Source organism: Xenopus laevis, chromosome 4L (genome assembly GCF_017654675.1).
Source record: "Xenopus laevis strain J_2021 chromosome 4L, Xenopus_laevis_v10.1, whole genome shotgun sequence".
Classification (NCBI taxonomy): Eukaryota; Metazoa; Chordata; class Amphibia; order Anura; family Pipidae; genus Xenopus; species Xenopus laevis.
This window is the reverse complement of record NC_054377.1, coordinates 103,764,238-103,782,547: the sequence shown is the minus strand read 5'-3', so window position 1 is coordinate 103,782,547 and position 18,310 is coordinate 103,764,238. Positions and strand designations below refer to the sequence as shown.

The window sequence follows — 18,310 nt, the reverse complement described above, 5'->3', positions numbered from 1 at the left end:
TCCTGCTAAAATATATTTAACTTATGAGGAAACAAATATGTCAAAAGCTATAAAAAATAAAATGAAGCCCAATTCAGAAGTTGCTAAGAATTGGCCATTCCATAACATAGTAAAAGTAACTTAATGGTGAACTTCCCCTTTAAAGGAATGTTTCATGTTTTTGAAAATGCATCTGACCTTATGATGCCCAAACCAAATAAATTCTTTAGCTTTTGGTTCATTATTGAAACCCTGACTGTTCCAAAACATCTAGTCATGCAGGACAAATGACTATTAGAATTGAACTCGATATTGAATAATATAGTATTTAAATTAAATTTAAGAATACTCCTAATAAATTGATTTATATATAGATTTAGATTATCAGCTTTCTGATGCACTTGCCAATGTTTCTTGCCTGGATGTTTGGGAATACTGTCCCACTGAGTTTGTTTTCATACCACTTGTTTTAATGCACCAATGTTATTATAGTGATTCTGATCTTCAGCTTTCAAGCACATTCTCATCGCCAGATTAATAACATGCCAATATACGTTAAAGAGTCGGTGGCCTATACTTTTTAAAATTGAGTGCCATATCTTCATCTAATCCAAGCTTTTTATTGAACACACTCAATCACAAGACTGCTGGGTAATACCAAGGGTGGATAACCGGTGCCCCTAGGTGGAGTGCCCTGCAGTTCTGTCTTCCATTACCCTCAAAGTAAACCAGGGAGTTACAGGTCAGTGAGTGGATGTGTCCTGTATAAAGCCTGCACTCATAAAAGACAAAGGGATATATGCTCACTACTTGATAAAGTGCTCCAGGCAGGTCTTTATTAATCAGAAAAAACTGAAATGATAAGCAAAGAACATGCATATATTTAGATTTCTTAAAAAAAGCTTCTAAGAAAATATTTATGATGGTACTTTCTGTGCTAAAATATTGAAAAGGCTTAACTTCAAAACTGTATGTCACCCATAGGGTGGGGGGTAGAAAGTGATGGAAAGGGGCAGATTGATGATGAAAGGGTTGGAGTGATGTTGAGATGGACAGGTGGAGGCCGAATTATGCAGCATTCAGGGAAGAAAAAAGGTAAGTTTGGGGTGGATTGGTGATTTAAGTGGGTCAAGGGCTTAAAGTAAGAGTGTTAAATATTGCTACATTGATTATAAATTTGTAATACCAACGCGGCCATGGCAGGTGTTTTACCGGCCAGGTACCAACCCTAGTCACCTGCAACATGCAAAAAGTCACGGATGACACCCCAACATACAGAAAATCATGCGTGACCCACCGATAACCACCATGAGCACTGCAGCATAATCTGGTCCCTGAGCATTGTGTCACTGCCGCTCCCATTTCCTCACCAATCCGTCCCTTTGCATCACTTTCCCACCCCCCAACTCCTGAGGCCTGCTTCCTCTATATAGGAGCTCATGGGTAACCCACGATTTCACACGCATCAATGTTCATCTGCAATTTCAAAGTGGGCTCTGCTTCCTCTATAGTTACCCCACTGCCAGCCTGGGAAACAAATGTGTTCTAGGCAATGCTAAACTGCAAGCAAAATCAGTAACATATTCATAATACTTAGGGCAGTTAAGCAATAGGAAATGCATTGACCACTTAATATTTTAGGCATTTTAGAAGAAAAATACAAACAGAACATAAAATGAAATGTTCATATACTTGATGTACTTGATATACTCTACATATTGTATTTAGGGTTCTGAATCGGTCCAGGATTCGGCTGAATCCTTCATGAAAGATTAGGGATTCGGCCTAGTCCCCAAATATTGGATTTGGTACATCGCTAATTCATATATTAGCCATTATTTGTAAACACTTTTAAAAAACTTTTATTTTCTGTTGTTACTGACCCTTTAAAATGCTGGTGGCACTGCTCAGTTAAGGAATAGTAAGGGTCATTTACAGCCGCAAGTGTAGTGCTCAAACTTGCTCCTTGCACTTGCGTGCCATTGTATCTGTCCGGTTAGCTGTTCAAGTGCAAGTTCTCCTATGTGCAATAGGGAATAAGTAACTACTGCCAACCCAAATGGCAGAGATGTAAGGGTTCCCATTGGTGCTTTCTTATTATATTTCTTTTGATAAATCAGGTAAGATTGTAATTTAGCTTTTGAATTAATAATTATTTTGATATATTACTTACTTTATGTATAGATTTTGATGGAAAGTGAAAAGATGACTCACCGTATTCAACCACTAGATGTCCCTCTGACAAAATGTATAACAGGGATCAGCTCCATTGTAATTCTTATTTCTGCGTGATATAGATAACACAAATGGTGAAAACATTGCTGTTTGAAGTCCTTGCTCTTGACTAACTTGGGGAATGCAAAATCGAGCCCATCTCTAATATTTAGCAGCACTTTTTCTAATGAATCAACTTCAATTGTTGATTCTATACTAAAGAATTTAGATATCATTGAGACAAGACAGGATATAGATACAAGATAGAGTATAAGTTGATATGGACCAGCACCAATGCTTTACACATGTCGTGGTGCCCATGTGGATCAGTGTACAGGGGTAAAGAACCACTTTCCATGAGCATATGAAACATTACTACTCTGGTCCACATTCAATGCTAACAAGGCAGAACAACCTCTATCCAAACACATTTTAATGGTCAATTTATAGTTGGTGGGTTATCGCTATCACTAACCGGCAAAAATTCACCAGCGATGGCTTTGTGCACATCGCAACACTTCGCCAGGCGTAAATTCGCCTGGACAACGCTAATTCACATAGATCCGAAGTTGCGCACAGGGTACCGTACACCAGCAAAATTACGCTCAGCAGTTTGAAGTTACACTAGTGTTGGCTAATTAGCATTTGTGTGCAGTTAAAGTACAATGGGCGTGTATGCTGCAGCAAATACTTTACACTACACAAGGCCAGTGAACCTTAATAAAATTATATGGAGGTGTTAAATTGCCCTACACATGTGCCCACAGTATAGTTTAGGTGCCATATGTTAGCAAATGTAGGGGGGAAGGAGGGTACCCCAAAAAAAAATTTACAATCTTTTTCAGTCTATTACCCTTTAAACAGGAAAAAACACCAGCGTTTATGCACTTTGCTTGGTCTAAGGTGGCAAAGGCAAGTCTGGCGATAGAGGTAACGGTCAGAAAATGAAAAACCTAGTGAATTTGCGTAGTAAAGCTCTTTCGCCAGACCGAATATTCGCCTGGAGTTAGAGTGCGAAGTTGCACCAGAGTCTATCTCCTTGGCGAAATTACGCCAGCTACCGTTAGTAAATCGGCGAATTGCCGAAATGACGTCACGCTGGCGATTATTCACCAGTGTTAGCCACTTCGCCCTTTAGTAAATTTCCCCCCTGGTTCCTGCCACACTATGTATTTAAGATGGTGGTTTTGTTGGTACTTTGATAAAGGCTGAGGAGTCAGCCGAAACGTTAGTCCACAATAAATTTTACTTTATATTTATACTAAGTCCTGTGAGTGCGACTCCTTCTGACGACTATATATATATATATATATATATATATATATATATATATATATATATATATATATATATATATATATATATATTTACAGTATATATATATATATATATATATATATATATATATATATATATATATATATATAATACACAAAAGCCATGAATACCTTGTATATTATATCCTTATAAACGGTTCTGATTCTGATGTCATCAGTTATAAACGGTGAGTTTTGATGTCATTTCTGTCACATGACTCACTGAAACTTGTGTATTATCATAAATAAAGTACCCTCAGCTGTAAAATATGAGGATATTAGAAGTTACCTCGGAGTTCCATGACCTGTATAAAAGCACTTGGCCTTCGGTCATGTAGCTCCTCTGTAACTTATAATATCCTCATATTTTACAAGACGGGGTACTTTATTCACTATATAAACTTTGAATAGAGTCTGCACTCTCAGGACTTAAAAGTAAAACTTTTTTACTAATACAAGCTACTGAGAAAGGCCTCAAGGGGCCGAAACGTCAGTCAGTGTTTGTGTTACATTTACTTGATTCTGCACCCAGGCATATTATTTTGTGTTTTTCGAGAGTGCTGGCATCTTGGACTATATATATATATATATATATATATATATATAAAAATATAAATATATTTGTAAATGGGTGCACACCAGGAACGTTTAACACCAAGTTACTTAAAACATACTTTATTGTAGAAAATTATAAATATTAAGCTGTTTTCCCAAGGGATTTCGGGTCTTGATAATGGTCTGAGAAGGAGACCGAAACGTTGGCCTGTTTTTATAATTTTCTACAATAAAGTATGTTTTAAGTAACTTGGTGTTAAACGTTCCTGGTGTGCACCCATTTACAAATATTTTTATTCTACTTCATTTATGGGTAGCACCTGGGTCATTTACCTCTATTTGGAGTGCGGAGAAAACTCAAGGACTTTATATATATATATATATATATATATATATATATATATATATATATACATATATATATATATATATATATATATATATATATAGATAAAAAACAAAAAATTCCAGACTTCATATATGCGTGAAAACAAGAACATTTCTTTATCAGAGAACTTTGCATGTTTCAAGGGCTCCCGGAAGAAGCTTCGAATCGTTGCATGTTTCTCTAATAAAGACATTTTCTTGTTTTCAAGCAAATCTGAAGTCTGGACTTTTTTGTTTTATATGTAATTTGTCCACAGTGTGGACTAAGTAATAAATAGGGACTCCGCTCCATTCCATTTTGTTCGAATAAATATATATATACAGGTATGGGACCTGGGGTTTTCCGCATGGATCTTTCTGTAATTGGATCTTCATACCATAAGTCTACTAGAAAATTATGTAAATATTAAATATCTTAGTTTGGACCAAGTACAAGGTACTGTTTTATTATTACAGTGAAAAAGGAAATCATTTTAAAAATGTAAATTATATGGATAAAATGGAGTCTATGAGAGACAGCCTTTCTGTAATGATGAGCTTTTTTGCTCTACAACATATAATATACAGTTCTGTGGAACTTAGGTCCTTTGATCCATAGAACATAGATTCTATGTCTTGTGGCAATGAAACAATTAAATCATTGTAGAATTTATCAGCAAATTTCCTTTCTACTTTTGGAGCCAAAACAAATAGAACTGTGTCATTATATTGCCTGGTGCTTGTGCTATAGTGCTGTCCGAAACGAACATTGTCCCTTTGAAATATTGCTCTTCACATTTACATATATTTTTCATTTTAGCTTTCAAACTATCCAAGACTTTGTGAGGAAACAGAAAGAATTGTTACTTTTCACATAAGAGAGAGTGAAGGAAAAACTAAAGACCAGGTAAGTATCTTCACTTCATCTGTTGTACTTAGGAAGAGAGGTAATTGAACGGGACGTTCACCTTTATATTTAGTTATAGTATGTTATCGATGAACCTTCTTTTTTCAGTTGGTCTTTATTATTTAAACTGTATTTTTTTTAAATATTAGCTCTCCTCTTTTGCCTATTTCCAGCCTGCAACTAAAATGTTATCTGGTTGCCGGGGTCAGTGACCTCGGCAACCAGCAAAATAGATTATCTGTGAGAGCTCAGTTGTATTGTTAGTTATTCTTTTTAATTGCATATCTTTATTTTGTATTCCTATTCTAATGATTTTTCATTTTGATTTTCAAACTGCTGTCTTGTTTTAAGCCTAAATAAACATTAGTGACCAAAAAGCATTTAAAATTCCAAACCTGAGGCATGTAGAGATATATTTTTTTAAAAAAAAGTAAACGCTAAGGGTGAGACATTAATAATCACAATTGCAATTTTTCCACAAAATAAGCAAAATAATTGTGACCATGACTTTTACAGTGTTCATTATTTTTTTTACTGCAATTTACAACAATTTTGTTAAATTTTGCACCAGTCTCAGTTTAAAGGAAAACAGATAAAGGGGAAAATGCGATGTGCAACTTTTTCTGCAATTGTTTTTGCTATGACAATGCAATTGTCATGAACCAGTTAGAATGTTCTTATAAATAAGCTCTAATTCACAGGAACAAAACTCAATCACCTGAAAAGCCATGGTCGCGGTTAATTGTCATTTTTTTTACAGGTAAGGGACCTGTTATCCAGAATGCTTGGGACCTGGGGTTTTCTGGAGAAGGAATCTTTCCACAATTTGGATCTTCATACCTTAACGCTACAAAAAGATCTTGTAAACATTAATCAAACCGAATTGGAAATCGTTTTTAAAAATTTTAATTAAATTTAAATTGATTAAATTAAATAAAATTAATTTGATTAAAATAGAGTCTATGGGAGATGGCCTTCCATAATTGGAGCCTCTTGGATAATGGGTTTCCGTGTAATGGATCCTATACCTGTATGTCCCTAATAATTTGTCTTAGTATACTGACTGATGTCTAGACTGTTTAGCCCTCCACTATGAACCTTCATATAATACCCGAATCCTTCACGAAGGATTCGGCCGAATACCGAACAGAATCGAATCCTAATTTGCATATGCATATGCAAATTAGGAGTGGGAAGGGAAAAACATTCTTTACTTCCTTGTTTTGTGACAAAAAGTCGGAGATTTCCCTCTCCGCCCCTAATTTGCATATGCAAATTAGGATTCGGATTCGGTTCGGCTGGACAGAACGATTCGGCCGAATCCGAATCCTGCTGAAAAAGGCCGAATCCCGAACTGAATTCGGTGCATCCCTAGTTTAACACAAGAATTATTCTTCAAAATGGGCCCTTTTAGGTTCATTTGGGAGATAGCTAAGTAGAGTTAGGGCATTTGTTTTATTTCTGAGTAGAATTTTCTAGTAATGGAACAAAACTAGCAAACCTTATGATAAAGTCATTTATTTAAAGTCATGGCCTATTTTTTAAGTGGGGCTAAGTGTGATATAGAGAATGCATAGAGAATGCACTCAAGGTACAGATAAAAACAACAGGCTGAAACTAAACGTAGATAAACAGTTAAATGTATGGGAGCTGAAACCGATCCTTTACTAGGGATGTCGCGGACTGTTCGCCCGCGAACTAATTCGCGCGAACATCGACTGTTCGCGTCCGCCGAATGTTCGCGAACGTCGCGCGACGTTCGCCAATTTGGGTTCGCCTTAGCTGGCGCTTATTTTTGACCTCTCACCCCAGACCAGCAGATACATGGCAGCCAATCAGGAAGCTCTCCCTCCTGGACCACCCCCACACCCCCTGGACCACTCCCCTTCCATATATAAACTGAAGCCCTGCAGCGTTTTTTCATTCTGCCTGTGTGTGCTTGGAAGAGCTAGTGTAGGGAGAGAGCTGTTGAGTGATTTGAGGGACAGTTGATAGTAACTTTGCTGGCTACTAATCTACTTGATACTGCTCTGTATTGTAGGGACAGAACTCTGCAGGGATTTGAGGGACATTTTAGGTTAGGTAGCTTTGCTGGCTAGTAATCTACCTTCTACTACAGTGCTCTGTATGTAGCTGCTGTGGGCAGCTGTCCTGCTGCTGATCTCTCATCTGCTGACTGCTGCCTGTAACCCAATAGTCCTTATAAGGACTGATTTTATTTTTTTTTTGTTTTTTTACTTTGCTACTATAAGAGCCCAGTGCTATTAGTCTAGCTGTGTTGGGGAGTGGGACTGGTGTGCTGCTCCTAGTAGTTCAGCACCAACCAGAGTAATTTTTTTTTTAATATACATATATATATTATTTTATTTTACTTATCTTACTGTTCTTTAACGTGTCCAGTGCTGTTTGCTGTTCTTCATAGTAGTGCACTTGCAGGCATTGTTTGCCCAGTGTGTTCTTCAAACAACTGCCACCTAGCTGTGTGAGCTTGTTCACATTCTGTCTAAATATCAATAATAATACCGTCTCCAGAAACACCACCTGAGTGACGTTTTCCAAGCAGCAATAATATATTCCGTATCCACTGCTGTAGTGTATACGTTGACCTTGCAGACATTGTTTGCCCAGTGTGTTCTTCAAACAACTGCCGCCTAGCTGTGTGAGCTTTTTCACATTCCGTGTCCAGAAACATCACCTGAGTGACGTAGTGTGATTTCTGCCCTTTACAGCACAAAACGCAGCGCTGTGTCAACAATGTATTTTTCAGATACATTTTTGCCCTTGATCCCCCTCTGGCATGCCACTGTCCAGGTCGTTGCACCCTTTAAACAACTTTAAAATCATTTTTCTGGCCAGAAATTTCTTTTCTAGCTTTTAAAATTCGCCTTCCCATTGAAGTCTATGGGGTTCGCGACGTTCGCGAACTGTTCGCATTTTTTGACGCAAGTTCGCGAATATGTTCGCGAACATTTTTTCCGCCGTTCAATACATCCCTATCCTTTACTATACAGAATTTTCCTACATGAATTCTTACTACACAAATGCCCACATTAATCTTGATATTATTTCACCTTATTTAATGCATTGTTTCTGCTGTGACTGTTACAAAGAAAACATTGACACAGTTATGCAAGTCTACTTTATAACAACTACAGATGAGGGAAATCTTTTTAATCACCATCCTTTGTATTTTCTAAAGGTTCTACTCATGATTGAAATGCAGCTATCTTACATCAACACAAATCATGAAGACTTCATTGGGTTCGTAAAGTAAGTTTTCTGTAACACCAGATTAACAAATATCTAATTGTGCGGAAAAATAAATATATATATATATATATATATATATATATATATATATATATATATATATGTAAGGGCAGATTTATCAAATGAAATGAAAAGGTATTGTGATATTGATCTCAACCAATCAAAAGTTTCCTAGCAGATCAAGAATTAAAAAGATTTAACAATTTATCAGCTAGCAGTTAGGCAGGTTAAATACAGACTTAAGGTTGAACCTGATGGGCGTGTGCCTTTTTTCAACCTAACTTACTGTGTACTATGGTACTGGAAATTTCTCTGGTCTTTTCGGTTGCATTTACTCACTTAGAATTTGTGAGCTCAGACTTACTAAAAACTTTTGAAACCAAAGCATGTGCTTGAATAGAAATCTTATACAGTTTGAGGGAAGCACAAGGGATGAAAACATAATTATGCCTCTTTATAGGTCCATGGTAAGGCCTTATCTGGAGTATGCAGTGCATACTATAGATAGATAGATCAGAGTTTATGTGAGTATATGGAAGGGTCAGTATGATTGTGTAGGTTTGTGCACTAGGATTCATTTGGAGGGGGTTGAACTTGATGGACTTTGGTCTTTTTTCGACCCAATTTAACTATGCAACTATGTATGTATTAAGTGTTCAGCCTAGTCTAGGGGCACAGGATCCCAAAATCTGCCCATGGGATATATTTAGTAGGCTTGGGCTTCTGCAAATGCAGTATATTAAAATGTTCTACTTTAAGTATGCTGCAAGTTTGGAAGCCAAAGCCTACACAAGGGATCCCTGGGAATAAAAACTAAGATGTCTGTGTAGCTCTTCATTGGAAAGATTCAGGGGCCAGTGCAATTTTCTCTGAAAAGGACTAACTGATCAAGAAAAACACTTTCATTTTCGCTGGGGGGGGGGGGACGGCTAACATTTTGGCACCCTGATAGTGAATTTTCCTTTCCATGTCTTTTATATAAATATGCCCCACTATTTGAATTATACTTTAGGAGATTATTTCAGTTTCCCTTACAAAAGCAAGATATTTAGGCAATGAACATTGTATCGCAGCCTCCCCTATGCACACTGCATTTGTTGGGTCAGGGATTAAAAAAGTACAAATATGTGATGTCAAGGAGATTCAGGGTCAAAGGATTTGTAAAACTTTGCAAAATTTACGTTTGGTAGTCAGCCTGAATACGAAATGATAAATGGAATGTTTTTAAGGTACATATTAATGTAAATATATATATATGTAGATACAAATGACTAATCACTGAACTTCATTGTCATTTGCTAGCGCTCAACAAAGATGCAGCCTGCTTCAGAAGAAAACTCCAATAGGAAACCAGGTACTATTATTAATCATTTTCATTTCATGTACTTCATGGAAAATAAGAATGACAGTAATCTATTTGAGATTAATGAAAGATGATGAAGTCAGACTATGGGGCAGATTTATTAAGGTTCGAATGGTAAATTTGGTTGTGAATTTTCATTTTTTTTTTTTTGGTCAAGACTCACAAATTTGAGTTTTAAACCACCAACTCTAATTTAAATTAGAATGTGAGATTTATCACACCTCGACCCTGGAAACAGTTCTAATTCAAATATTTGCCACCTAAAACCTGACGAGTTAATTTACAAGTCAATGGCAGAGATCCGTTGAACCATTTGAAGATATTAATTGCCTTCCTGACATTTGAGTTTTTTTCGGAGGGAAAACTCGATTCAAATTTAATTTAATTTTCGGGTCGTTCGTATTCGACCGAATACTAGACGTTCATAAATAACCACCCATTCGAGTTGTGAGTACATTTGAATTTATTAGAGTTAAAAAAAAAATTCACATAACTTCAAAATTCAACCTTTGATAAATCTGCATGGGGCTAATTTATCAGCACTGGCCAGATTTGCCCATGGGCAGTTACCTATAGCAACCAATCACTGATTAGCATTTATATGGGTTACTGCCCATGGGCAAATTTGCCCAGTGTTGATAAATGACCCCCTATGTGTTTAAATACGATTACTATCCTTTAAGGTCTTGACATTAATTGACATAAAACTGGAAATTGCAAATAAATCTAGTAAATAAACTAAAGCAGCCATCTAAACTGTACATTTATTCTCCATATTTTTATTTCAGTATGTAATCTGCTTTTGCCGATAGCCCTGCAAATTATGAACTAAAGGGATAAATTAAAACATAGGCTCACATCTGCACAAACACGTATTCAGGGCAATATCAGAAATCCATTTTTACTCTGGAGCATTGAAATACTGACGCATAATAAATATTATTGCTAGACCTGGCTAACAAACTGGCTATTGGAGTTCCAGCCTTTGGTTTTACTGGTAGACTTTGTTTGATACCAGAAGAAATACTTTTATAAAACAATACTTGTTGATTATTCCTAAATCCTGAAGGCATACTCCATGCACAGTTATCATACTGACACTATTGGTTTGTGTGTGTTGAGACATGTAATAGCTATTTTTTATGTTTAAGATTTGTAAAAAATGTCTTATTTGTGATTACAAGCTATGGCAATTTTGAATTAGTAAGTACACTTATGACTCTTGTGCAAATACCTCTGTGGTTGTGTATAGTCCTGGTTAGAAACATGCTTATAGTTAGTAAGAATATTTCCTTTTTTATTACCTCCTCAAAACTCAAAGACAAATATAGTATAGCCAAGGAAAAGGAATTCACGTTTGGAATACATTCTACTGCCAGACTTGATTCTCTGCAGTTTATTTAAGGGGCAGCTCACCTTTAAATTAACTTTTTGTTTGTATAAAAAAACTTTTTTCTTAGCCAATTTTCAAATGGTCTTTATTTTTTGTTATAGTTTTATTTGCCTGCCTCTTTCCAGCTTTCAAATGGGGTCACCGACTCCAGGAGCTGAAAGACTAAGGGGCAGATTCACGAATCAGCGAAAAGTTGCCAGCGACTGCTTTGCACGATTTGCTACACCTCGGTAGACGAAAATTTGCTCAGACAACGCTAATTCACTAAAATGCGGAGTTTCGCCGTGGGTGCCGAACGCTGGCAACTTTCCGCTAACTTTACTTCAGCAATGCGAGCAATTCAAAGCGAAGTTGCGCTAGCGTTGATTTCTGCCTAGCCCAAATTCGCTAGAGGTCTTGCGCTCAGGTTAATTTGCATACAGTGGGAAATTTAAAGTTGAATGGACGTCTTTATGTTATATGTTGCAGCAAATTCATAAAATTTCCACTGTTAATTACACATGTCCAGGGAACCTTAACTAAGACAATAGAGTTGTTATAATGCCCTACACACGAGCCCACTGTATAATTAATGTTCTATTTTTTAGAAAATGTATGGGGGAAACCGGTTACCCAAAAAATTTTTTTAAGGACTTTTGTAGGAAAAGACACCAGCGTTTTTTGAACTTTGATGCTTTTTCCACTCAGAATATGATGTAGGATTGAGGAAGATCTATGCACTCCATTGCACTTTGCCTGGTCTGAGCTGGCAATGGCAAGTCTGGCGAAAGAGGTAACGTTCAGCAAAATCCACATTTTAGTGAATTTGTGGAATAACGTCCATTCACCAGAGCGAATTTTCGTCTGGCGATAGAGTGCAAAAGAGCGAATCTCTTTTGCTGGCGAATTGGCGCCTGCGTTCGTTAGTAAATCTACGATGTCCCTGTGGGCGGTAAAGCTGGCGAATTGTCGCCAGCGTTTGCCACTTCGCCCTTTAGTTCTGTGAGGCTACAATTTTATTGTTATTGTTACATTTTATTGCTTAAGTCAGTGCCAGAACTAGGTGTAGGCAGAAGAGGCATACGTCTCGGTGCCGTGGTGAAGGGGACATTAGGACCCTAGGCACATACCTCCAATTCTGGTCCTGCGCTTAGTTGCTACACGCTTAGCTGCCACTTAGTTGGGGAAGAGTTAGAGGAAGGCTTAGTGAAAGTTGTCGAGTAGTGCATTGGTCACCCTTACTTGTTGTTCTGGCTCTGGCTTATACTTATATTCCCACTCATCTTTCAGTCTCTCATTCAAACCACTGTCTGGTTACTAGGGTAACATGGACCCTAGCACCAATATAGCTGCTAAAATTCGAAACTGGAGTGCTGCTGAACAAAATGCTTAATACTTCAAAATTCACCAAAAACAAAAAATGAAGACCAATTGTAAATTGTCTCAGAATATCACTGTCTACATCATACTAACAGTTAATGTAAAGGTGAACTACCTCTTTAACATTTCAGGTTTTCGTATAAAATGTAAAAAAACAAAACCTAAACTTTCTAAACCTTGGGTTCCTCAATGCTGAGGAACTGCAATTCCCAAAACTCTTGATTCTAAATTAGAATTTGAACGAACTTTTGCAACCCAGGGTTAAGAAACAGTAGACTAAAGCTTGCAATGTAAAAATGTTATGCTTAATTCTGTATATCATTTGTTCAACTATTCTAGGGAATGAATCAGCCACCTTCAAAGCAAACAGTGCGAGCTACCATACCGTAAGCTTTACTGTTGCATTTACTTTAACCTCATCTGAAAACATGGCAAGATATTTTCTTTGTTGAAGGAGAAGGAAACCTACTGAAGCAGTTTATTGCCAATAGATTAGCCAAAATAGTGCAAGCTATAAAACTATATTAATTCTGCAGAATGCTTTATCATACCTGAGTAAACAGATCTAGAAGCTCTCTCTGTTTGTTTAGGATAGCAGCTGCCATTTTAGCTTGCTGTGACATCAGTTCCTGCCTGAGTCTCTCCCTGCTCCCACATAGCTCTGGGCTCAGATTACAGCAGGAAATTGAGGGGAAGAGAGGAGCAAACTGAGTATGCTCATGCCGAGCCCTGGAGGTTTAAGATGAAGACAGGAAGTCTGATACAGAAGTCCATGTATATACAATAGAAGACAGGGGACTCAGGGCAGCATTATTTGAGGGTTTACTGGTGTATTTATATAGACCTTTATGATAAAGCTTACTTCATTTTAGCCTTTCCTTCTCCTTTAATAACAAGCTAGCAAAAGCACATTGCAATGCTTATCCACACCATATTATGTTGGGAAACTGGTCATGTTTACCAAACTTGTCTCATAGTACCCAATAAATGTCCCAGCTAACAGTTAAGAGAGCTCCACAATTCATTTCACAGCTATACATCAGTATCATAAATGTTACATGTTTATTCTTTAATACTGTGCTTTGTCAAGGATGAGATATATCCTGTCTTTGATTTGAAGAACACTGGTTTGCTTTAATGACTTCTTGAAGTCCACAACTCCTCTCTGAATTACAGGGGGACTTAACTGTTGAGTGTTAAATGTTACTGTACTAATGGAATTAATTATGTTGAACTCCTAAATCCATGTAAGCTCAGTTAAATAGTATATTTGTGGCATAGATCTAGATGCAATGTAGATAGTTTAATTGCTGGCCCTAACTCAGGCCTTTAGTAATTATGACATACCCATAGTGCCTTAAATGATGAATACATATCAGACAAATAGCATTTTGGTTTGCCATATAGTTTGTTGGAGTTATTTTTTCTTGTGGGGCACTCACATGTAACCCCCATATATATGGAGTCACCATACTTAGTTGTACATTGCACCCAGTCTCTCCCCATACCACCGATAGAGTGACTTCTCAGACTTACTAGTAATCACCCCAGAAACTATTAGACTATTATTCTTGTCATATACATTGTCAGGAAAAAGGCTAGGCTTGCATATCCTCTTGTTATCACCATTCCTGGCAAATAAAAATTAAAATCATTTTTTTTTTTTACTTTGGAAATAACATTTAATTATTTTAAAGGATACAGATTTATGCCTGATTGGTGTGTGAAGTATTAAATGTATTTTGAGTATTATGGTACTTGTAGTTTCTGTTTTTAGAAGTTACAACAAAGTACATTTTTTGCATGTGCCAGGCGCAGAAATTTTAGCACTTCAATAAGAACCTATTAAAAGAAATGCTTGGAAATGAGACACATCATTTAGGAGGTATGTTTAGGCAAATAGTCTTACAGATAAATGCTGCAAATGAATGAATCTTATCTGCCACTTAGCAGCCCAGATTGGCAGTTTGTCAAAATCCTGTTGCAAGAATGCCACATCCTAGATGGAATTAATTGGGCTGCAAAGTTTGTGTGATATGCAAACACTGATACATTACTTATAATACTCTCCCTTAAGTCATTAATGAAATAGTCAAATAGTGCTTGTAAATGAGACACATCGTTTAGGAGATGTGTTTAGGCAAATAGTTTGACAGATTAATGCTTGCAAATGAATAATGTTTCTATATCCGGTTTTCATGGTCTTTTTTACCAGGAAAAGTAGTTTCTAGGTTACTTGTACAGTGATCCTATTAACAGTCCGCCTCATCTGCCATTATTGTTTTTATAAAGTCACAGAATAGACTACAGTATCAATGTTTTTTCCCCGTAGCACTTGTACCAAGACCCAGGAACCTGAAGACCTTCCTCGAGCATCCCCTAACCGTGCTTTTTGTGTGGTAAGGTGGCTACTCCCATTCTGGTTTTACTATATAGCACTAGAAATAACTACTTATAGGTCTTGTGGATATTCACAATGTTGATACTAGTTACAGGGGCTGAATGTTGTAGCTTTTGGCACATGAGATTTAATACTCCCCTTTCAATTTCATTTCTAAGTCTGGCCACAGACATGCCAACATTCTAAGAAGGATCAATAAAATCTGGCAATATCTGTAACTTAGTCATGCTTACATTTCACTGCATCTATGTTAATATGTCATGTGCCCTAAACATCACTTGTGGAAATGTGCCACATAATTCAAGGTACCATTGCAGAGGCAATAAGATAACAACACTGCAGCACAGTGGCTCAGTGAGTCTCACTTCTGCTTTGCAGCACTGGGGTCATCAGTTTGATTCCGGCTTTGGCACTTCAAGGAGTTTTATGTTCTTCCAATGCATTCATGGTTTTCCTGTGGGTACTCCGATCTTCTCCCACACTCCAAAAAACATACAGGTAGACTAATTGGCTCCGGATAAAATTGTCCCTACTGTGTGTGAATGTGATAGGGCCCATAGACTGGGGCAGGGGCAGATGTGCATGATGTATAATCTCTATATGGTACTTCAGAAACAATGTGATTGTTTGCCATTGGTTACTGCTCAGGTGCAATAATGGAAATCTGCCCATGTGTCACTTAAATAGTTTAAAAAACATTACATTATTATACTCTTTTTTTAAAAACAGCATCTATGATTTAATGAACCCATATCTATATATATATATATATATATATATATATATATATATATATATATATATATATATATATATATATATATATATATATATATATATATATATATATATATGTGTGTATATATATATATATATACACACACACTTTTATCCTGTGTGTAATGTTGCTGATATTCTTAGCAAACAGAGACTGCCCCTTTTGAGGAAATAAATAGAAAATATCTCTGATTTTTGACTTCAGACTTGGTCAACAGATGATTTGTTTTACTGAGTTGCAACTAACAAAACCTTTTTCTACCTAAAAATACACAGATGGAATAATGCTGATATTGTGTTCCACAAATTACTTTCCTTCCTACTATTGTCAGATTTCTGGACATCTTTTGAAATAGTATCATTTCTTATCTCTATCTCTACATGTAAAAATGTAAATATCTTAGAAACCCTCTGATCATTGTATATTTTTGTTTTAAATTATATAACAACATCATTTTTACATATCAATTGTCTTTATCAATGCTCATAATGACTTCATGTTAACAGGGCAGGAAGTGCCTAAGCAGTAACTGTGAATATCAGCTGTAGAACTGTAGGGGGAAAATGTAATAAAAATTATGTTTACTTGATTTTCTAGTAGACTTAGATCCAAATTACGTAAAGTTCTATTATTTGAAAAATCCCATGGCTTGAGCATTCTGTATAACAGGTCCCATACCTGTATATATATGTGTATATATTCTCAAAGGTATTTTGTGTCTGTACATGCTCTTTAGTACTTGCACATTGCATCAAAAATGCTGGTTTGTGCTTTTCTAAAAGAAGGGCAACGATACAAGGCAGCACTGGGTTTATCACCTACCAGGGCTTCTTTTGCCTCCTTTATATGCAACTAACTAATTAATCCGATTCTAATGCCATTTCATGCATTGACACAAATTGCCATTTTGGTCTCTAACTTGGTTTGCCACCTTTTGTGGTGGGGAAGTCTGGACAGTGAGCGGGACAGAAGACATCAGGGGTGGAATCGGGTGATGTTTCAAGATGGGTCTATGCCATCAGAGGGTGGGTTTCTGGCATGGTAATCAGTGATTGGTTGATTGCCTCACCATTCACTTCAGTTAACTTGATTAAATCCAGACAGGCCGACAGGTAGCAAACCTATTGCTAACTGATATCCGTATTAGTAAGATGTATAGAAGTTTAAGCATTGGCTACTTGGTGGCCCTTCTGTTATGGAGAAATTTTGGGAGAAAATTATACAGTACATTACTACCACCCCACCATGAATAGTAATTTGTCTTTGAAACATTTTATTAACTATGTTTTTGTTAGACTTTTGGGTGGTAGGATTCATAAGCAGGTTCCAGAAAAGCATGCTTGTAACTCCTCTAAATACAGGCATCTGTTAATGAAGCCAAGTATTTTGTGCCCTACACTGAAAGTTGAGCCTTTGCATTACTTTGTATTACTGTATTACTGAGGGGGTTTTTTTGGACATTGCAGAGTTTGAAAGTGATGATTCAGACGGCACAACTGCTTTCTCAACAATAGAAAAATCTTGTTTTCCTGTTGACCTGTTGATCAAGGGAAGGGTTGTTTTTACGAGTTTAAATAATCTATCACTCTCTCTTCCTTTTTTGCTTTTTTCACATATGTAAAGCCAATTCAGTTCAGCTCTGGAACCGAGCAGGAAGGAACAGTGTTATTTTTTCACTCATCCTGTCAAGGACCCTGCTGACAGTTGCAATATTATCTCCTATTCTAGCTACTGTTGCATAAGTTCTGGTCCATCCTTTGATGATTATATATATATATATATATATATATATATATATATATATATATATATATATATATATATATATATATATATATGTATAATATATATATATATATATAACAGTACACAATCTGCACACAATTCCTTATGAGACTGAGGTGCACAATCAATATGGTAAATGCAGAATGATGAAGGATCAGCACACTCATTTAAATCTTGTGAACTAAGTGTTTATTTGTAACACTGCTGTGTTACAAATAAACACTTCGTTCACAAGATTTAAATGAGTGTGCTGACCCTTCATCATTATATATATATATATATATATATATATATATATATATATATATATATATATATATATATATATATATATATATATATATATGTATGTAGAACCCCATTTTACATTTTCCAGCGGACCAGAAAAAATGGTGTAAAATCCCCAGATGCTTATAAATTAATCATGCTCAAAACAGACGAGATTATGGGATGGGATGGTGCAATATTTTGGGTCATTCTTTCCTCTCAATAAAACGTTTCTATGAATTCCTATGGGATTTTTAGATGCATATCAAAAGGTGAACTTTAACCCATTTATAAATATGCTTCTAAAAATCCAACAGGATTATTAGACATTGGGTTATTTTTAATGTGACAAGCTTT

The 18,310-nt window shown here is 36.3% G+C and overlaps 1 protein-coding gene across 1 annotated transcript in view; it reads left to right on the top strand.

Annotated features, from left to right (window-relative positions):
* Nucleotides 1-18,310, top strand: part of LOC108713546 (dynamin-3) — a 162,969-nt gene that overhangs the window by 19,470 nt on the left and 125,189 nt on the right. The window contains exons 11-15 of the mRNA XM_041590555.1: nucleotides 5,251-5,337; nucleotides 8,537-8,607; nucleotides 9,910-9,961; nucleotides 13,062-13,108; nucleotides 15,055-15,121. Coding sequence (XP_041446489.1) covers nucleotides 5,251-5,337; nucleotides 8,537-8,607; nucleotides 9,910-9,961; nucleotides 13,062-13,108; nucleotides 15,055-15,121 — 324 coding nt within the window. The remainder of the gene's footprint in view (nucleotides 1-5,250; nucleotides 5,338-8,536; nucleotides 8,608-9,909; nucleotides 9,962-13,061; nucleotides 13,109-15,054; nucleotides 15,122-18,310) is intronic.